The following is an 18,319-nucleotide window of genomic DNA, read 5'->3' on the forward strand; positions in this document are numbered from 1 at the left end:
TAATGCTAAGAATACTAATAAAACAGGAAACAGGTGCACACTAAATTCTGCCTCTGGCTGAAGGAGCTTCAAAAGAAACAGAGTGTGGTTTGCCTGCGAAGCCTTATATAGCCTCGGTATGGGGCACAAGTGTGTGTAGGATGTATGCATGGGCTGAACAGGCGCTGCTACCAAAAATTTCTGATAAAATTTCAGGGGTACATGCACACCTGAAGTGGAGCACCCACAGGGACACTACTCAAAGAAGTAACCTTTCACTGGCCCTGAAAAAATTGGTACTGGAGCTTCAAAATGTTTCCAGACTCAGGAACATCATGCTATACTGGTTGTCGAAGCAAGGGCATCTAGTTAAAGATTTTTTTCTCTGAACATTTTTGTTGCCATTGAATGTGAACTATGGAGAACTTCTTAAAAGTTTCACAAAACAAGGAGGAAAGTTAATTTGTACACCTCCACTGTGGACCCCTTGCCCAAGAACTGTGAGAAGCTGGCTTCAGGTTCCATGGTATAGGCAGCTTCCCTATTCACACTGAAGAGAAACTACCAATTAAGGACCAGTTAAATGCTGAAGACATTAGAATTGGAGGAAAAGGTCTGATATTTTCACCACAATCAATAGCAACAAAAAATACTGGTGAATAATGAATGCAATACTGACTCCCCATGCTTAAAATCCGGTTATTCTGATCACTGTCTTGCTTTCTCATCTCTCTGCTTCAGTTTGGGCATGACTCTAGGAGCCAATATTCTCAAGAAACTCTAAAAAGTAAGAAATGAATGGTTTCTACGATTACATTTCTGGTTAGACTAATATGTTCCACTTCAGCAATGCTCTTAAACACATGCTAACTTTGAGATCCCATTAAAGTCAATAGGACTTCACCTGGTTTTAAAGCATAGCTTTCATTTAATTTATTACATTCATTATTTACTGGTATTTTTAAGCACATTCTTAAATACTCTGGTTAACTGGGGCCAAAGTATATGGTAGAAATGCAGGACGGCATCAGAAATATGTGACACTGAGGTCCAGGATCACATGAACAAGCAGAACTATAAATTAAGGTTACTTGTCATTGGGAAGTGGTTATTCCAAGCTTTCTAATGAAATGAAAATATTCTAGTTATGGTGGTTCACAAGGTAATTATTCTTAAAACAGTTCATCAGACCAACAGCACTATTTTGGCACTACTTTAGCAGAGCAAAAGCTGGCCCTCCAACTAGTGGATTTCTCTACTGTTGGACGTTTACAACAAATACTGTGCTCTCACAGTCTCAAAACTGTTCACTCATCTTCATTAGTATTTTATTTTTTCCTACAAATTCTATTGTCCTCACTTTCTACCATATTTCTTTACTATGAACTTTTAACTTTTGTGACATTAGGTAATGTATATATATATATATATATATATATATATATATATATATATATATATATATATATATATATATATATATATATAAGTGGATGCTCTTTCATGCTGTGTTACTTTATTTGACTTTTCTATACCATCTTGTGAATAAGGACCATTCCAACTCCCATTGAAGTTGGTGGAAAGGCTCCCATTGACCTACATGGGAGATGGATGCTCTCCAAAATTATTGAAGAAAAACTACAATATCAACACTTATGTCACAGAATGAGAATGGAAGCAATGACAGCAAAGATTTGGGTATGAATTCTTATTGAGAAGCAGTATAAACCAAGAACTTCATGTAAATAGTTACCAATAATGTTTCTATTGTATTGTCCTTTCTAGTAATGGATGAAACTGATCAAACATAAAAACAATAAACTGTTCGCTTTACACCTGCTAATGCAGAATGAGGCTATTCATTGGAAGGTATCTATTTTAAGATAAGCCAATAGGAGTTGAAAACATTTCAAAATTCTGACTTAAAAGAAGGGTCCCCTTAATCTGCAGTGGTATTAGACAAAAAGAAAATCCAGCATCACATACACCATTTCACATATTACCTGTCAGAGGACTGTAAAATCAAACATTCAATGGGAGCTATATTTCAACTATCCACATAACAAGTGGAAACATTCAGACTGTCTTGGATGCCCCATGACTTTTTTAATAGATTCTTTTTAATAAGAAAAATGGATATTTAGGGATGATTAAACATTCTTTAAACAAATAATTAAAAAATATAAAAACATGTCCAAAGTTGTGATACATGGTTTAAGAAGTGAACTGGTTGTTCAGGTGAAGATTAAGGCTATATCTACACTGTACCGATGCAGCTGTGCCACTGTAAGATCTTTTGTGTAGTCGCTCTACGCCGATAGGAGAGAGCTTGCCCGTTGACATAATTAAACCACCCGCAACAAACGGTGGTAACTATGTTGGTGGGAGAAGCTCTCCTGCCATCATAATGCTGTGCACACTACCACCTATGCTGGCGAAACGTATGTCGCACAAGGGTGTGTTTTTTCACACCCTTGCGCAACATACGTTTTGCCGACAGAAGTGGTAGCGTAGACATGGTCTAAAGCTGTATAAACTCAACATCACCTCCATCTTAGGTTTAGGTGATCAGTTACCAAAAAGACATGATGACAGACTTCTACGTATGTTAACAGTTTTACTACAGAATGTTGTAATGGATTTGTCTACAGTATGTTGATAACATATTTCAGAAATAATTAATACAGTTTGTAAGTCCACAATTACTTTGAATCATGCCCTTTTAGAGCACACTGGTAACAGACCAGGAGGTTTTACCACCATCTCAAGTAACAATGAATGTGGTGTGAATGCACAGATGGAGGTATTGATAAATTAGAAAGAATTTTGACACCAATGCACATTAAGCTGGGACTCTTTTTAGCTCTCATACACAAAACAAAACAACTCTTTTTCTGTCTGTAAATTTTTGTTATTGGCTATACAGATTTTTTCCTTCAATTTTTGGATGGAGGGTAAAATTAGCATATTTGGATTTTCTAACTAAAACAAATCCTTCCCAGCTCAATCATATTATTTATACACTCTCACACACAAATATGATACATATCTATAGCTGTCGATTGTATGTATACTGTCCAAACCTTCCATGTTTATTCTAAGAGTAGCTTTCTCATCTCATTCATTTAAAACTGTGATGCAGAGAAATGCATGCAGTACATAATACAGCGCATATTATCATGAGATTGTTGCAATCTTTTATTCCTGACGGTCCAGTAAAATAAGCTGCTTTTCTGATTAGAGCAGATTGGCTCCCTTGTGCGGTCAGCCAGGGCAAAAAAAAGGTGGAAGCCATTTGTTTCACTGATACCAAGTGACACTTATTGAAGTAAGTTGTAAATAAAACTACCAGCCTTTCTTCCAACAAAGTATTTGATATAACGTTAATTCAGGTGAAGAGAGGGAGAGAGGCAGAGCCTGCCAGTATTATGTGAACTGGTGTAAAGTGATGCCACGTTAATTATGCTTTGAAATGCTTTCATGTGCATAAAAAGAGCTATGTTCATTCAGAAAAAAAAATGAAAAGACCCAATTGTCCATGGTGCATACTGAAAAGCTGTTAAATTTTGTAGTCATTAACGTACCTGCTTTCCCGTTTTTCTGACTTGTATTCTATGGCTATCATTAAGAGCTTTAGCTTTGCAAACACCAGTCTGCAGGAAGAAAAGAAGTCAAGATTCAGTACTTCTTCATGATTATCATCCTATATCTAGTATTGGTCCAACATTTCAAAATTCTACACTTTGTGACGAAAAGACTTTCATGAGACTTTTTGCTAAAAACGTACAAAATTTCTCAACTGGCTATAGATATAGCACTTATCAAGACCTTTCCATTGTGAAGGTTAACAATAGTCACCCTCATTCATATATCACTCTAGCAAGTTGACAGCACCAGCATCACTTTTAATTAACTAGTAAAGGGCACAATACTCAAAACCAAACATGTGCTTGTTTTGTATTGTGGATATCTAGGGCCAAGTTTTAAAATCTGTGTTGGAATTTAGCTATAGGACTCCTGTTGCCAGTACTGCACATTCATTAGATAATGTACTTTCCAGTATTAAAACCCTAAACACAGACGGATATACTAAAGTCAATATTTGCCAATTATTACCTCAGTTAGCAAAAGTATCTCCTATTTTAAATGTAGAGGGAAATGTGTGGAAAGGCAAATACTGACTTTTTAACAAACACCACTATAATTGTGAAAAGCCGTTATTTATTAATACATTCCAGGAAGCACCACCTTTACACCAGTGTGTCCCCACCTAGTCCAACACCCAATCAACTATCTTCCTAAATGCAGTATCAGAATTATAAAATAAAACATATGGAAAACCAACTAAAATTCTTAGCTAGGAAGTATCTCATTTTCATCACTCAAATTTAAATGAATACTAAGTTACATGCGTCCTTATGCTATTAACTTGTGGAATGAGATTCACATATTTTTCTTGGAGTGTTTCTTTTATGGGTTTATACAGTTTAAAGAACTTTACCCTTTTACAATTATGTACTTAGGACTGTGTACAATGAATGTACCTAGTACACTATTCTTGTACAGTAAATGTCGAAAACATGGACAGTATACGAAGTAAACTAAGTGGACAAGGTGCTAAGTACATAATCGTAAAAGAACAGAGTTCTTTAGACTCCCACAAATCAAACCTCCAAGCAGAAAGATGCAACATGAGGGGAGGCTTCCAGACACTACATTACAGAGCCAGGGTTTCCTGTCCGTACTGCTTAAGCTGCATAAAGTGAACCACAAGCAGAAAGAAAATTGCAGTAGTGAGTTCCCCTTATATAGAGAGAATTTCTGACCAGCACAAAGCTGGTAGAGGTGGCTCTGCAGCTTCCTATGCTGGAACATCCCACTTCTCCCATTGTAAGTGAAGGGAACGTGTGTGTTGAGGTCGGAGAGCATGCCGGAGAAGCCATTCGAGAGCAAAGCTGTGCCCAATTCTCCACTGGTGTAAATTAAAACTGTGATCGGACCTCACCCCAGCCCACAAGCTTTAACTTATACAGGGGCTAGATAGTTGAGTCTGAGAGAGCTACAATTAGCTCCCTGTCAGCTGGAAAGTGGCATAGTGTAGTAGCATCAGTATACAATTCACATTTACAGTACTGAATATTCAAATTAACTTGCATGGCTAAAAGTGTTTTTAAGCTGTAACAATAAATATTTTGTTACATGTACTTGCTTGTGCAATTCAACAACTGCCCAGGCAAATCTTACTGCCTGACCACTTCTGGAAACTGATAAGACTAACATAAAGTATGTTGCTGGCTGCAAAATAATGTCAGAAACAGAAAAATGCCATTTGTCACACAAAGATCTTAGAGTAGCATAAAGTACTGTAACAAGAAGTTAGATCACTTTCCCTCCCAATAACGATTACATAGAGGTCCACAAAATTTGACAATGACATTACAGGAAGCCTTAATCTCCTTTCTTTACTGTGAGCATCATCTGTTAACTACAGGAGTTTGAACACAGATGTTCATGAACAAAGGCTCTTAAGAAGCTGAGTCCAACTGTTTCTACCTACCCAGAGGGAAATAAATTGTTCTTGCCACTAAATCAGCCCTTTTGACTGGTAAGGCTAGTAATTGGCATAAATTAGACATGGAAACCTGCTGTACTCTTTGTATATTAAAGTATTGGGATATATACGGGTATGAGTGTATGTACAGATATCTCCTATTTCTAAGGCACCTACCACCACGGTATCTGAGCAGTGGAGCACAAAGATGTAATCTTTGTGAGCTATTAATATACACAGAGCATTAACATATAAAAGGTATTTTATATAACAAGCTATTGGGTGGGAAAGGGTTTTTCTTTTGGTATATCTTTTTTCTCAAAGCCAGCTCTGGCCATTTACATTTTCTACAAACTACTTTTGACTAAGAACCAGATCCTACCCTCAGAAAAAATGAGAGCATCTCCCATTTACCTTTTTTTCCAAAAATCCTGTTGCAGTTATCAAAAATATGTGCATTGAGATTTTATTTTCTTGTCTAATATTAATAACACATGAATAAAATTCCAATTGATAAACAGATTGACTGTAGTCTCTTAAATTAAATAAAGCATTTAGAAATGCTGGAATTATTTTGTATATATATTATTTTTTGTTGTTTGAAATTGATTGTACTCCGTGTGGATAATTCTGGATGTTAAAGTAGGTCTAATCACTGCTGCTTTCCCTTTTATCACTTAACACAGGCATTTCCAAATACTTTGTGTCCTTTAAGAGTCTGATAAACAGAAATTTCAAATGCTTCTTTCCTGCTGGATAAAGACATTGTCTGAAAATATTGTGAGTTCAGCAAGGCTCGTATAGTGGAGTGGAAATTACCACATTGCATACAATCCATGAAAAAAATACCACGAACAGCTTATTAAATGCAGGGTCAGCAGCCCACTACTTTATACTGACAGGGAATATGGGACTTTTCTGCCTTCCTCTGAAGCAATGGACTGAGATCAGACATTCCGATTAGGGGCTCAAACCTGTACGGTGTAGCGCATTCTAGCTAGATCCAGCAAGGTACTTAAGCAGGTACTTCAAGCATGTAAGTAGATCCATTGACTTCATGGAACTAATCATATGCTTAAAGGTAAGTACTTGCTTAGGTAATTTATTGGCTCACACCAGAGTTCCCAGCACTGTGAAAACAGATCTATGTGAGCACATCCCATATATTTCCAGTAAATGCAGAGGGTGGTAGATTTCTAGATTTCTATGCTTCAATATGTGAGAGATACTGTGCAGTATATAATTAACTATATAATTTTTATTAATATCAAGCCAAATTATATGCCCTCCCTTCCACTTGTGAGTGGGAAGGGTCATAAACAGCAGAACCTCCCTAAGTTCTGCTGCAAGAGAGCAGGAAATGAAGAGGCCCTGCGACAGGGGAACTCAGTTTCTCATCTATGGCAATGAGAAGGGAAATTTTGCAGGTGGAGTGAGGCAGGGGCATGGCCAATGAATGACTATGTGGAGCCACTTGTCAAAATCCACAATGCCGCAGTGCAGGGACACAAACACTACTGCATCATTGAGGTTACAATAATGGCCATGGAGCAGCTCCACTGTTGTTTTGCAGCTAACCTTTTTTTGGGTGGGGTGGAGGGGGATAAGAGGTAAGGGGGACAAGAGAGGAATTCCATTACCTCAATAATTTTTAATAATCAATCATCACATTGTCACAAATTTGTTCACAAACATACATTACTGAAGTCTAAATGGGAAAAGTGGTTAAACTGAGAATTATAAGAGGCAAAACAGAAATTTCCATGTATCCTGACAAGAGGTGAGGGGAAAACAAAAAAATCCAAACAAAGGACATACCATGAGGTGGATCAAGAAATATTTAAGCCTATCCGTATTGACCGGTAGTCATACAGAAGTCCTAAGACCTGATTCCCATGCATTTTACACCAGTGTAAATCAGTAGCAGTGCCACTGGAGTTACACCAAGGTAAATGAGAGGTGAATCAGTCTACTGGGGAGTTCAATATAATCTATTATACAGACCTTAGTTAATGGGGCATTAACAGTTCCATGTCAAATTAGAATTTTAACTACAGTCTCAGCTGTGAGAGACACAGAGATGCCATATTTTCAAGGCACGTCTTCTGTCCTAATCCCTTCTGACCAATAAAATGAAACACAATTAGCTTTTATATTTTGCAAGTGATGAACGGCTGATTGAAAAAAAATACCCATTGACAGAGTCAGTGCATGGAAAATGTTGTTAATGTTCACAGCCAAAGCATAGAAGTATGCAACTTTTAATTTCCACAGCCTGAATCCAATAGATGATTTGGAGATAAATTATCTGAAATTGGTCAAAATATTTTACTACAAACAAAGTCGAATGGTTTCGCACAGCAACATTTTTAACGTAATTTAGCCCTTCAGTTAATACTTTCCCTGATGTCTTGGGAGATAATACATAAATTCTCATTCCTTTCAGGGCATTATTGCTAAAACTCATGATAATGCTAAGTAGCTTCATCCCTGCAGGCTCACTGTAGGGACCACCTGGAAGAGGCCACTGTCCCCGACTCTTAAAAGGGTCTTCTGGCTCAGGGACATATACAACATAACCTAGTTCTAATCATGCAGTGGGAGCAGGAAACAGCTATCAGCAGGATGGTGTGCAGTGACTGAGAAGGCATGTTTACAAGGGAAGCACTGATGGGTTCCCGTGGGACTGATTTGTAACCAGGGATCAGCTTGCACTCTGGGGATCACAGAGCACCTATCAGGTCCTGTTCTTCACATAGTTAGCATCTGGCAGGGGAAACAGTCGTTCAGCTGTTAGTTTCAATGATAGAGCAGGAGGCCCACATTCTGTGGGCCTGATCCAGAACCCAATAAAAATCAATGAAAGTCTTTTCGTTGGCATCAGGGAGGTTTGGATCAAATTCCATCCCCATATAAAACCATTTTACAATAGTGGTGGTAAGTGATCCACAGAATGTGGCCCCAATGAGCCAATAACTAGCCTCTTTAAATCATGGAGAGTGGAAAGGGTTCATGGCCAGAAAGGGTCGCCATTTAAAGATATTAAAGGTAAATGTGGGATTGTTCCATGGTGATGAGAAAAGTGGGTGGCTGTGGAAGTGACCTTGCACACCCAGATGTAAATCTGAGTCCACTTTCATTAACGCTACACAAATAAGGGTGGAGAATCACATTTTCAAGACAACCCAAATCTATGGCCATATTCAAGGGGGTTCCACAAGTCATCATAAATATATATTTTAACAGTTTCAATTAAATCAGTGGTGGTTGGCAAGGACACGAGTAGGTGAGTTGAGACATTTGCTGCCAGCAGTCATGAATCTGAGAAAAGGCTGTCATTTGGTGGGTGATAAGAATGATGCCTTAACAGTAAGCATATTTGGTGTCTTATCTGTCAGTGCTATTAGTCAGAAAAGGGAATCTAAAAAAATGACATCGTAGGGTTTCATATTCATTTTCTCTCCATAATTTCCAGATCAAATATTATTTCAGTTTACAAGTCAAAAGATTATTTTTTCTATCCACCAGCTCTGCAATGAAAATCAAACTGTATTCATTTGGCCTTTTTGCACCATCTGCAACAATGATGGTTCTGCAGTCCAAATTTAGCTGATAGATTTGCTGGTGCATGAGACAGAAAAAAACCCAACACACCCTTCCATCAATTTTGTGCAATTTTATGTGGTTTCACACCCACAAAATCAGTTAAAATTTGGTAGCTTTGAATGAGTTTCTCTTTTTATGTGGGGTGGAGATGGTTGAGTTCTTTCAAGCTCATAAGGAAATTAAAAGGGGAGGCAGGGTGCAAATCCATGAAAATTGAAATTTCAGAAAAATATTTGCATGCACCTTTGTGATGTGAAATCACTGAGTTTTACACAGCTTTAACCACTGGCAGGCAATGACAGTGTAGTATATTATTATCTATAAAATTTATTGTATTAATTTTATTAATAATGTTTATATATTGCAGTAATTGCTGTAGGCCACAACCAGGCTGAGCTCCATTGTGCTAAGCATTATAGAAACATATGGTTATGACTGGGTGAAACCTTGCTATGGGTTGAGTTAAAACCCCATTGAGATTGGTAGGTGTGAACTCACCCTCCAATTAGCATAACTGTAAACATAAACCCACACCTAAAACAAAAGGTGTGTGTGAACCCATGCAGGAGCTTTTGCTGTGTATTGTTTTGGGTTGGTATGGATGGGCAGGGAGAAGATGACACAGAAAGTGAGGACAGGTCTATACTACAAACTTGCATTGGCTGTGCTGATGCAGCTGTGCTACTGAAACGCTTCTGGTGAAGACGCCTTAAGCCGACGGGAGAGAACTCTGCTGCCAGCTTAATAACTCCACCTCTGCCAGAGGTGGTAGCTAGGTTGGCAGGAGAAGCTCTCCCATGACATAGCGCTCACTACACTGGGGGGGATTAAGGTTGGTATAACTACATCACTTGGGGTGTGGATTTTTCAAATTCCTGAGCAGTAATACCGAAGTAAGCGTGTAGTGTAGAACTGGCCTGAGGTCAGACACAAACAGACTGAGGGAGAGAGACAGCCTTAAGGAGTAGCTGAATGGACAGTGGCTGACCCTGGAGAAAGGTTTTGGGTTGGGGTGTGTGATGGGGCGCCTGCCCCACACTGGGCTCTAAGGAGTTAATCGAGCCCTTGCGAGGCTGTGACCAATCAGAGAGGGGCTGGGAGAAGCAGCCAATCAGGGATGGGCTGGCCCACATAAGAAGGGCTGCAGAGCAGAGCAGCTTCAGTCACTCCCTGGAGCTTGAGGAGGGAGATAAACTGGCTGCCTTGCAGGCTGAAGACAGTGAGCACCCTGGACAGAGCAGTGCTGCAGACAGATATCTGGGGAGCCAAAGGCAACTCCTGGCAGGCTGAAGCTCTGAGGCAAGGGCAAAGAGGATGCTGGGGCCATGGGGAAGTAACCAGTGAAATCTACTTAGGATTTGGAGGAGGCACTACAAGCAGTGGCCATCTACGGGTCCCTGGGCCAGGACCCGGAGTAGTAGGCAGGTCTGGAATGCCCCCCGGCCTCCACTCACCACTGAGGAAGTGGCTGGACCAAGGGACTGTGATACTGTCCCCCAGAAGTGGGGAGCACAGAGTGCAGCACAGCCAGAGGGCTGTGTCATGAAGAGGATGCCACGGTCCTGGGAGTGACATGGGTCCCTGGAGCAAAAGTGACAGTGGTAAGACACCACCAGAAGAGGGTGCACCAGCTAGCAGAGCGGATCCCCAGGACATCCAGCAGGGGGTGTCACAGTAGTGAGTCGCACCCCATCACAGTGTGCAAGCTGAAAACTGTTCTCTTGGTGCTGTAAGAAAAAGCAGTTTCTGGCTTTTTGATTCCTTCTGTGTTCAGAGACACAGGACTTCACAGATTCCTTGTAAATAAACAAAATCATATTAAAAAAAATACTTGGCTGTCACCAATTTCTACTTCCTACTGGAACACACCTGGGAACCAAAATTTTGAATGGGCACTGTGGTTAAAAAGGAGCAACAAATAATAAATGACAGTCCCTGTCCCAAAGAATTTACAATCTTATCTAACCATTTCCCTGCAAATGTGGTTGGTATGTTTGGGGCTAAAAATGAAGGGAAATGTGGGGGAACCTAGTCCCCCTCTCATTCATATTTAGGTAAAGGAATAGGCTTCACAAACAGATGTAATATATTCAAAAAGGGGGAGTTCCATGTATTGAATATCTGTCTTCCAAGACCTCTACATATTCTCAAATTGATTTATGGGGCTGTTGTTGCACAATTCTTTCTAGCGCCAATTAAAGCAAGTAGGAGTGGAGTATTTTGGCTCAGGGTACAGCTGCTGGGAGAAGGCACAGCTCTATGACTCCACCTACTGGGAAGAGTTAGGCACTTAGGGTATGTCTACACTGCAAGCTGAGAGCATGCCTCTCAGCCCGGGTAGACAGACTCACGCTACCTTGGCTTGAGACAGCACATTAAAAATAGCCATGTGGATGTTGTAGCACAGACCGGGGCTCAGGATAGTCTTCCAAGCTCAGATCAAAGGATTTGGGTGGGTCTGAGCTTGAACTGAGCTAGCAAGAGTCTGTCTATTCCAGATGGGAGGCACAGTCCCAGCTTCAGTGAAGACATACCCATAGTGACTGTGCTGGTGATACAGGAACAGGCACTATCAAACTAAGGTTGAATAAGCAACAGGTCAGAGACATGGGAGCTGTTTGTACGGTATGTGCAGGGCTGCCATTAACAGCACAGCATTTGGTCAGTGTTTCTTACTCCACAGTATCTGAGACACTGCAGTTAAGATAATTAAGACCCTAAATATACGGACATACCACCAAATGTCACATACTCTGGTGCAGCAAGTACTGGAAAATGCTGACTTTTTAATGGAAATGTCTATGTATAGCCTCCAATCTTGTGAGAGAAGTGAGAACTCACAGGACCCTGATGGCAAACAAGAAGAGAAGATGCATTAAGAAATCTACTGAAGAGCAAACTGTTGGAGAATCCTACAGCTAAGAATCTCTGTTTGTTCAAGTCTTGCGTTGTCTCTAGATTGAACAAAACTTATGCAGTAGCATCTGGCCACCATCTTTTAACAGGTAAAGTCACTACAATGAGTTATGAATACCCTCCCCTTCTGACTTGGAGGGTCCATCTACAGTAGTGAAAAAAACTGGCAATGCTTCTAAAATGTTTAATGTCCTATCTCCTTTGAAACTACTACTAATTCTGCACCCTTTTGCGTCCAGTTGTCTGAACTGAGTGGCAGCCCTTTTGTCACTGGGCACCTCTGTTGCTACCTGGTGAACCTCACCGCCTAACCAGGTTGGATGGTTTTTCAGTCGCAAAGGCACACTTGGCTGTTTGTCTTTCACCAGGGTGTGCATTTATTTCTCTCTGACATAACAATACCATGCAACAGGTTTAGAGCAAAGACAGGCTTCCCTACAGCCCTCACTCCCCAGCCCAGGCTCACTCTCTGAGCTCCTCTGGAGCTGCCCCTTGCTTTCTGTTTCCTCTCCTTATAGTCTCCCCCATTATGTTATTAGCCCTGTGATTGTTACCCAGGTGCTCACAATCCCCACCAGAAAGTGTGGAATTGCCCTCAACTGGGCCTGCAGGCTTCTCCAGGCTGTAGCAATGTCAGTGATCAGGGTGCTGCTGATAGCCCCCTGTCACACCACCGACCAAGCACTCATGTTTCTGGTTTGCTGAAAATCCACCAGGCTAGTAATGAATACCAAGAGCCCACAAGGACAGCACATTACATCCAGCTTCAGTGTTTTAAAATGTCATTGGCTGCATGCTCTTTAAGATCCCTGCATGATGAGAAAAATTGCTCTAAATGTCTCTATATTTTGCAGATAGAATTGTCCACCAATTCTTTTTCCTTTTCACAAACCAGTTTTAAGCACATTTTAGTGTCCTAGGTGTCATCTGAAATTGAGTAGACACTTTTTACTGTAATGAAAATACTTATGTGCCAAGCACAGTGATATACAACACTACACTCTAATTACCACTATGCTTTAATTAACCTGAATTGAATAGTGTTATCATTATACTGCTGGTACATTTGAGTTATATCTTTTTCTTTAATTTAAACTAGAAAACACAGATAATTAAGCCTCTAGATAATCAAATGCCTGAGGAGAGCGCCAATGTTTTGGGATGTTCCTAAATCTCATTAAATAGCCTTTCTTTATTGATTATTCTACCTCAGCTATATCAGTGTTTTGAATGAATGATAGCTCTATGCTGAATACATTCTCTGTTACCTTTTTCTAGGAACCATATGGAAACTCGACTGGGTTTGACAAAGGATTTTGCTTGGGGATTTTGTTCCTGTAACTTGATTCATGTGGACAGTGCACATTAGGCTTCGCTCAATACCATGTAGAATGGTATCTTTTGTGATTTTTTGTTTAATGCATTTGACATAGGGGAAGACATTTTCTGATACAATTTTCAGGGTAAACAAACACTACCTATTAATAAGCCAGTCACAAGCCCTGGAAGTGAAGGGCTGGATCGTGAACCCCTTCCTTACACAAATCCCCATTGACTTATGGTCTGGATCAGTTTAAATCTACATAACTCAGAAATTATTTATGACCAAAACTCCATCACTTGTTTATCATGTTCTTCTCTCACTCAGAGGTTATATTGTAAACTATGGTGATATTACACCATGTGAAAAGAAGCAAGGATGTAAAAAGAATGTCACTCTAACTTACAGAGGAGAAGAGCAAGCAACTCCTCGGAAACCTGGCCCCTCCCATTCCCACTCTCTCCTGGTCTCAACTCAAGAATGGAGTCATCATGAGATTTAGGTCTGAGAGTCATCATAGTCTACTGGATAAGGCCAGACTGGACTGGGACTCAGATACCCAAAGGATCTGTTGATGCTGATCTGTTATGTAACCTTGGGCCAAGTCACTTCACTTCTCTGTGACTCTATCTCCCCTCCCACCCTGTCTGTCTTGTCTAGTTAGACTGTAAACTCTTCAGGGCAAGGACTGTGTGTTTGTACAGTGCCTAACACAGTGGGACCTCTTGGTGTGACTCGAATAGAAAATAAAATAATAATAATAATAATCAATAATAGAAACCTGATGGGCCTACACTATTCTGAAAGTGTTTGGAGTGGATATTTCTATCATTTTGGCCTAGTGCACTTTCACTTCTTTCTGAAAGAGCACTTCCTGGATAGATAAAAGCTTACTCAGTCCCCAGTAGGAGTAAGGCATAACAGTGTCCTATGGACTATGCATGGATATTCAGTCCATGCCCCACATGTTCCCCTCTCCTTGTCAGAAGGATCTATTTTTGCTGGCAGAAGTTATGTTTGTTCAAAGCACTTTTCAGGCAGTTCTATGATGTGTTAAATGACTATCTCCCTATGGTATATACAACTCCTTTGCAGCTGCTCAGATTAATGAATACTTTTCTTGAGATTGGGCAAGAATCAAGAGGGTGACGCTGACAAGAACCATCCAAAGAATGGGAACTATTAGAAGAAACAATCAGACACCAGTTATGAATAAATAATTCCATTTAAACAGATTGCGGATTCATTTTTTTGAACACACTTGGCATTTAGTCTTTCATTTATGTTCACTTAGTTCTAAGTCTCTTCTGGAAAAAGACATTAAAATGTTTGGAGTACTTCCATACAGTGATTGCTTTAATGTTTATTTTACTGGATCCCTTCTGATGAGGCAATGATATTGGGATTGTAACAGAGTGGAAATGTCTCCTGTGGAAACCTTTGATTTCACTTGAGAGCAGGCAAGGAATTTATGACAATTAATATATATCTACTTACTCACAAACTGCAGGGAAAGACAGACCGACAAAGGCACTAGATAGATATTCTGTATACATTTCATTTGAGACTCCTTCTAGATAGTATTTCTGCCACGTATCCTCCTCAATCTAAGAAAAAGAAACACAGATGTAGCATCGTGAATAAAAAATGCTTTCTGCAAAAATATAACCAGTGGATTTAACATGAATCAATTTTTAGTTAGTTGAATTTGGTAGCCCAGTTTGTTTTTGTTTGTTTTTTTGACAATTAATAATACTTGGTTAGCAGAGTTCCACTGAACACCAATAAACAATGCAAAGTAAAATTAAGTACTGCTCTACTTGGATTTCTTTGGGATTTTGTGCAGGTATATTGTAATAGTGGCTGAATTAAAGTTGTGGAAAGAGCTAGTCAAAAAAGTTCCTGATTTTGTTTTGTGAAAATTCTGTGAATATGTGGAATAATTTTATCATTTGACCATGCTTGTGTAAAGAGTCACTTGTTTTCACAACTTTTTAGCACTTGGCCAATATTTATCAATCATCACCATCATTTCTAATGTTTTTCTTTCCCCAAACCCCATCTTGCTGCTGCATCATGAACTGTCTGAACAACTAGATCAATAGAATTTTTAAAAGTGTCTCCATTGTTTTGGTACTGCAGTGTGAGAGAAACTTTGATACTGCACAAAAGATCTTTTACTCTTGAGAGACAAGAGTGGATGAGGTAATGTCTTTTATTGGACCAATTTCTGTTAGTGAGAGAGACAAGCATTTGAGCTACACAGAGCTCTTCTTTCAGTCTGGGAAAGGTACTCAGTGTCTCAGCTAAATACAAGGTGGAACAGATTTAGCATAAACAATCTATTCCACCTTGTATTTAGCTGTGACATTCCGGTTCCCTGTCCCAGACCTGAAGAAGAACCCTGTGTAGCTTGAAAACGTCTCTCTTTAACCAATGAAAGTTGTTCCAATAAAAGATATCACCCACCTTGTCTCTTTAATATTCTGGGATCACACAACAACATTACAAACACTTTTACACTTGGACAGTTCAATAATAAAGATAAGGAGAGGTGCTATGGGCTGTGCCCAACAGCAGGGTCTCATAAGGAGCTCTTAGAAGGGTATGCCTTCAGGAATATTTTTAGGATTTTGGGGTCCAAATACAAAGGTATTCTCTGGTGGTGGTAGAGCTTCCCTTCAAACTCTCTATCCCTGATGAAATATCAGTAGCAGAACCCACAGTCTGATCGCATATATAAAGTTTGTTGAAAATGGCCTGTCCTTCAAACTGAGATTTGCCCACAGAAACTGAGAAAAGAAGCTATAGATATGGTTACCCAAAAATGGTCCTGCAGCCTTTGGCCAAAATTGCATGCCTTCAGTGGGAGTTGCAGGCACTCAGAGCCTCTAAAATTCAAGTCCATATAGACCAGAGAAGTGAATCAGATAACTTCAGTCTTTTTTTTGCACCTGGTATGCCACCTCCTCATATCTGTGTATGTAGATCATAGGCACTACCAAAATGTCTATTTGCATAGTTCGTGTATCACTTTTCATTAAAATAGTTAAAAGTTTCAGTTACAATAGGACATCCCTTCATATAATTAGTCCTTTGAATATTAGTGAATTGTGTTATCAGAAACAGAGCCTTTCATAATTGCAAATACATATGACAGCATCAAAACAGTAATAATGATGAACAGAGAGAACATATGCTCCTTGGGGGTGAGATTAATAAACTGTGACACAAGAGTAACCAAAAGAACTTGCCAGCTACACCAGAGTAGGGGAAATGATATACGAAACATTTTTTTTTTTACATCACTGCAAGTTACGGTCACTAACCAGAGGATATGCAATTGTTCAATACACAATGAAACAGAAAGTAGCAGTATCATGCCTTTTGAGAAAGGGTGGATTTAAAACTGCTGATCCAACATACATATTTATAGATCTGGAAATTCTTCTTTTAAACTGAGCCTGTGCTGCAAGAAAATTCTGGTCATGTTGCAATGAAACATTAATAAGCAAATATGAACACCTAACTCCATTCTTATAAGCATCCCTATTCTGATATGCATCACACAGCAGAGACTATGAGAACAGAGAGATTTTCAGATTAACGGCCAATGGGTACAGAAAAGCTTTGATATAAGATGAAGCAGAAGGCACTTTTGTGAAGCTCTTTGGCTGAGATTTTCAATGCCACCTAGGGAATTTGGATGGCAAGTTCTGATTGATTTTAGTAGGACTGGGATATCTAAATCCCTTAGATAGCTTTCAAAATCTTAGTACTGGTTCATAAAATGTTATTTGGGGGGGGGGGTTCATTACGCATGTCTGCAAAGAACAATAACCTGATTCTTCGCTACACTAAGCTGCTCATGCACAACTGAGAGGGCAGTTGCAGAGAGCTGGTTGTGGCTTCCAGATTCAGGGATGCCCAGCCCCAGTGTAAATTATAATAGGAGGGGTTCTACTCTAATCTTCGTTGCTGGCACTGCTAGAATAAGCTCCCTTAGCCAACAGAGGATTCAGGTTTGTGGAACTTGGCTCTGCCATGCCTTCTCTTTTCTCCCACTTCTGCTGGAGGTGGCATGGCTGGTGGACATAAAAGGCATTTATACCACTTCAACCAGCTATATTTGAGCTAGTTTCAATAAGATACCCAACAAGATAAACAACTTATCACTGCTGTAAAAGATGTGATTGAAATACTGGTCCACCATATCAAATGGCTTGACTAGAATCAAGCCAACTGTTTTGAGACCATGTGTAAAGCTTTACACCAGGAGGTGGTAGAGGATTGTATATCTTTAATGTAAAAAGCACTACAGTATATTTAAGAGTTTTGGTATTTTTAAGCTGTGGCATACATTTCTGTCTTGAATATATATTCCTTATCATAATATGAATTCAAGCAACTAAATTAATGCACATCAAGTGATTCAGGGAAAGATGCCAAAATTAATTTTTCAGCCATTCAGTGATCAATCAAAAGAAGAAAAGCATCCCAAGGCAACAATATATCTCTGCCTGTCATGTCAAACTACAGCTGTTTTAGAAGAGCATTAAAGCAAGAGCTTCTTGAACAAAATGCAGGGCTTTAATTAAGTCTCTCATTGTAAAGTCAAAAAGTCAAACAAGTTGGAGGTAGAAAAGCTTAAGGTCATCGAGTCCATCCCCATATACTGCAAACATTTTTTTCCAGTCAAGTTTGTAATGTTCCAAGAAATGGGCTTTCCACAACTTTTCTCAGTTTAACACTTGCAATTCAGTATTTTTCCTGGATATTAATCCTAAATGTTACTTTCATGAATACCATTATATTGATCTTACATTAACTATATGCCACATTATTCTATGCTAAACACTGCTTCTAAAACAAAAGTATAATCAGTAAAGTGTCTGCTAATTATTGATCCAAATTTTCAAACCTACCTACCTAATGGCTTTATGTAC

General features: G+C 39.4%; 1 protein-coding gene across 7 annotated transcripts in view; it reads right to left on the reverse strand.

Moving 5' to 3' along the window:
- KCNMA1 (potassium calcium-activated channel subfamily M alpha 1) overlaps positions 1-18,319 on the reverse strand; it is an 841,792-nt gene that overhangs the window by 153,542 nt on the left and 669,931 nt on the right. For all 7 annotated transcript variants that reach the window (XM_084634497.1, XM_084634500.1, XM_084634499.1 and 4 more), the window contains exons 15-16: positions 14,871-14,980; positions 3,564-3,632 (exon numbers count right to left, since the gene is read on the reverse strand). In XM_084634497.1, coding sequence (XP_084490623.1) covers positions 3,564-3,632; positions 14,871-14,980 — 179 coding nt within the window. The remainder of the gene's footprint in view (positions 1-3,563; positions 3,633-14,870; positions 14,981-18,319) is intronic.

The sequence above is a fragment of the Lepidochelys olivacea genome (genome assembly GCF_965140295.1).
Source record: "Lepidochelys olivacea isolate rLepOli2 genome assembly, chromosome: 7".
Classification (NCBI taxonomy): domain Eukaryota; kingdom Metazoa; phylum Chordata; order Testudines; family Cheloniidae; genus Lepidochelys; species Lepidochelys olivacea.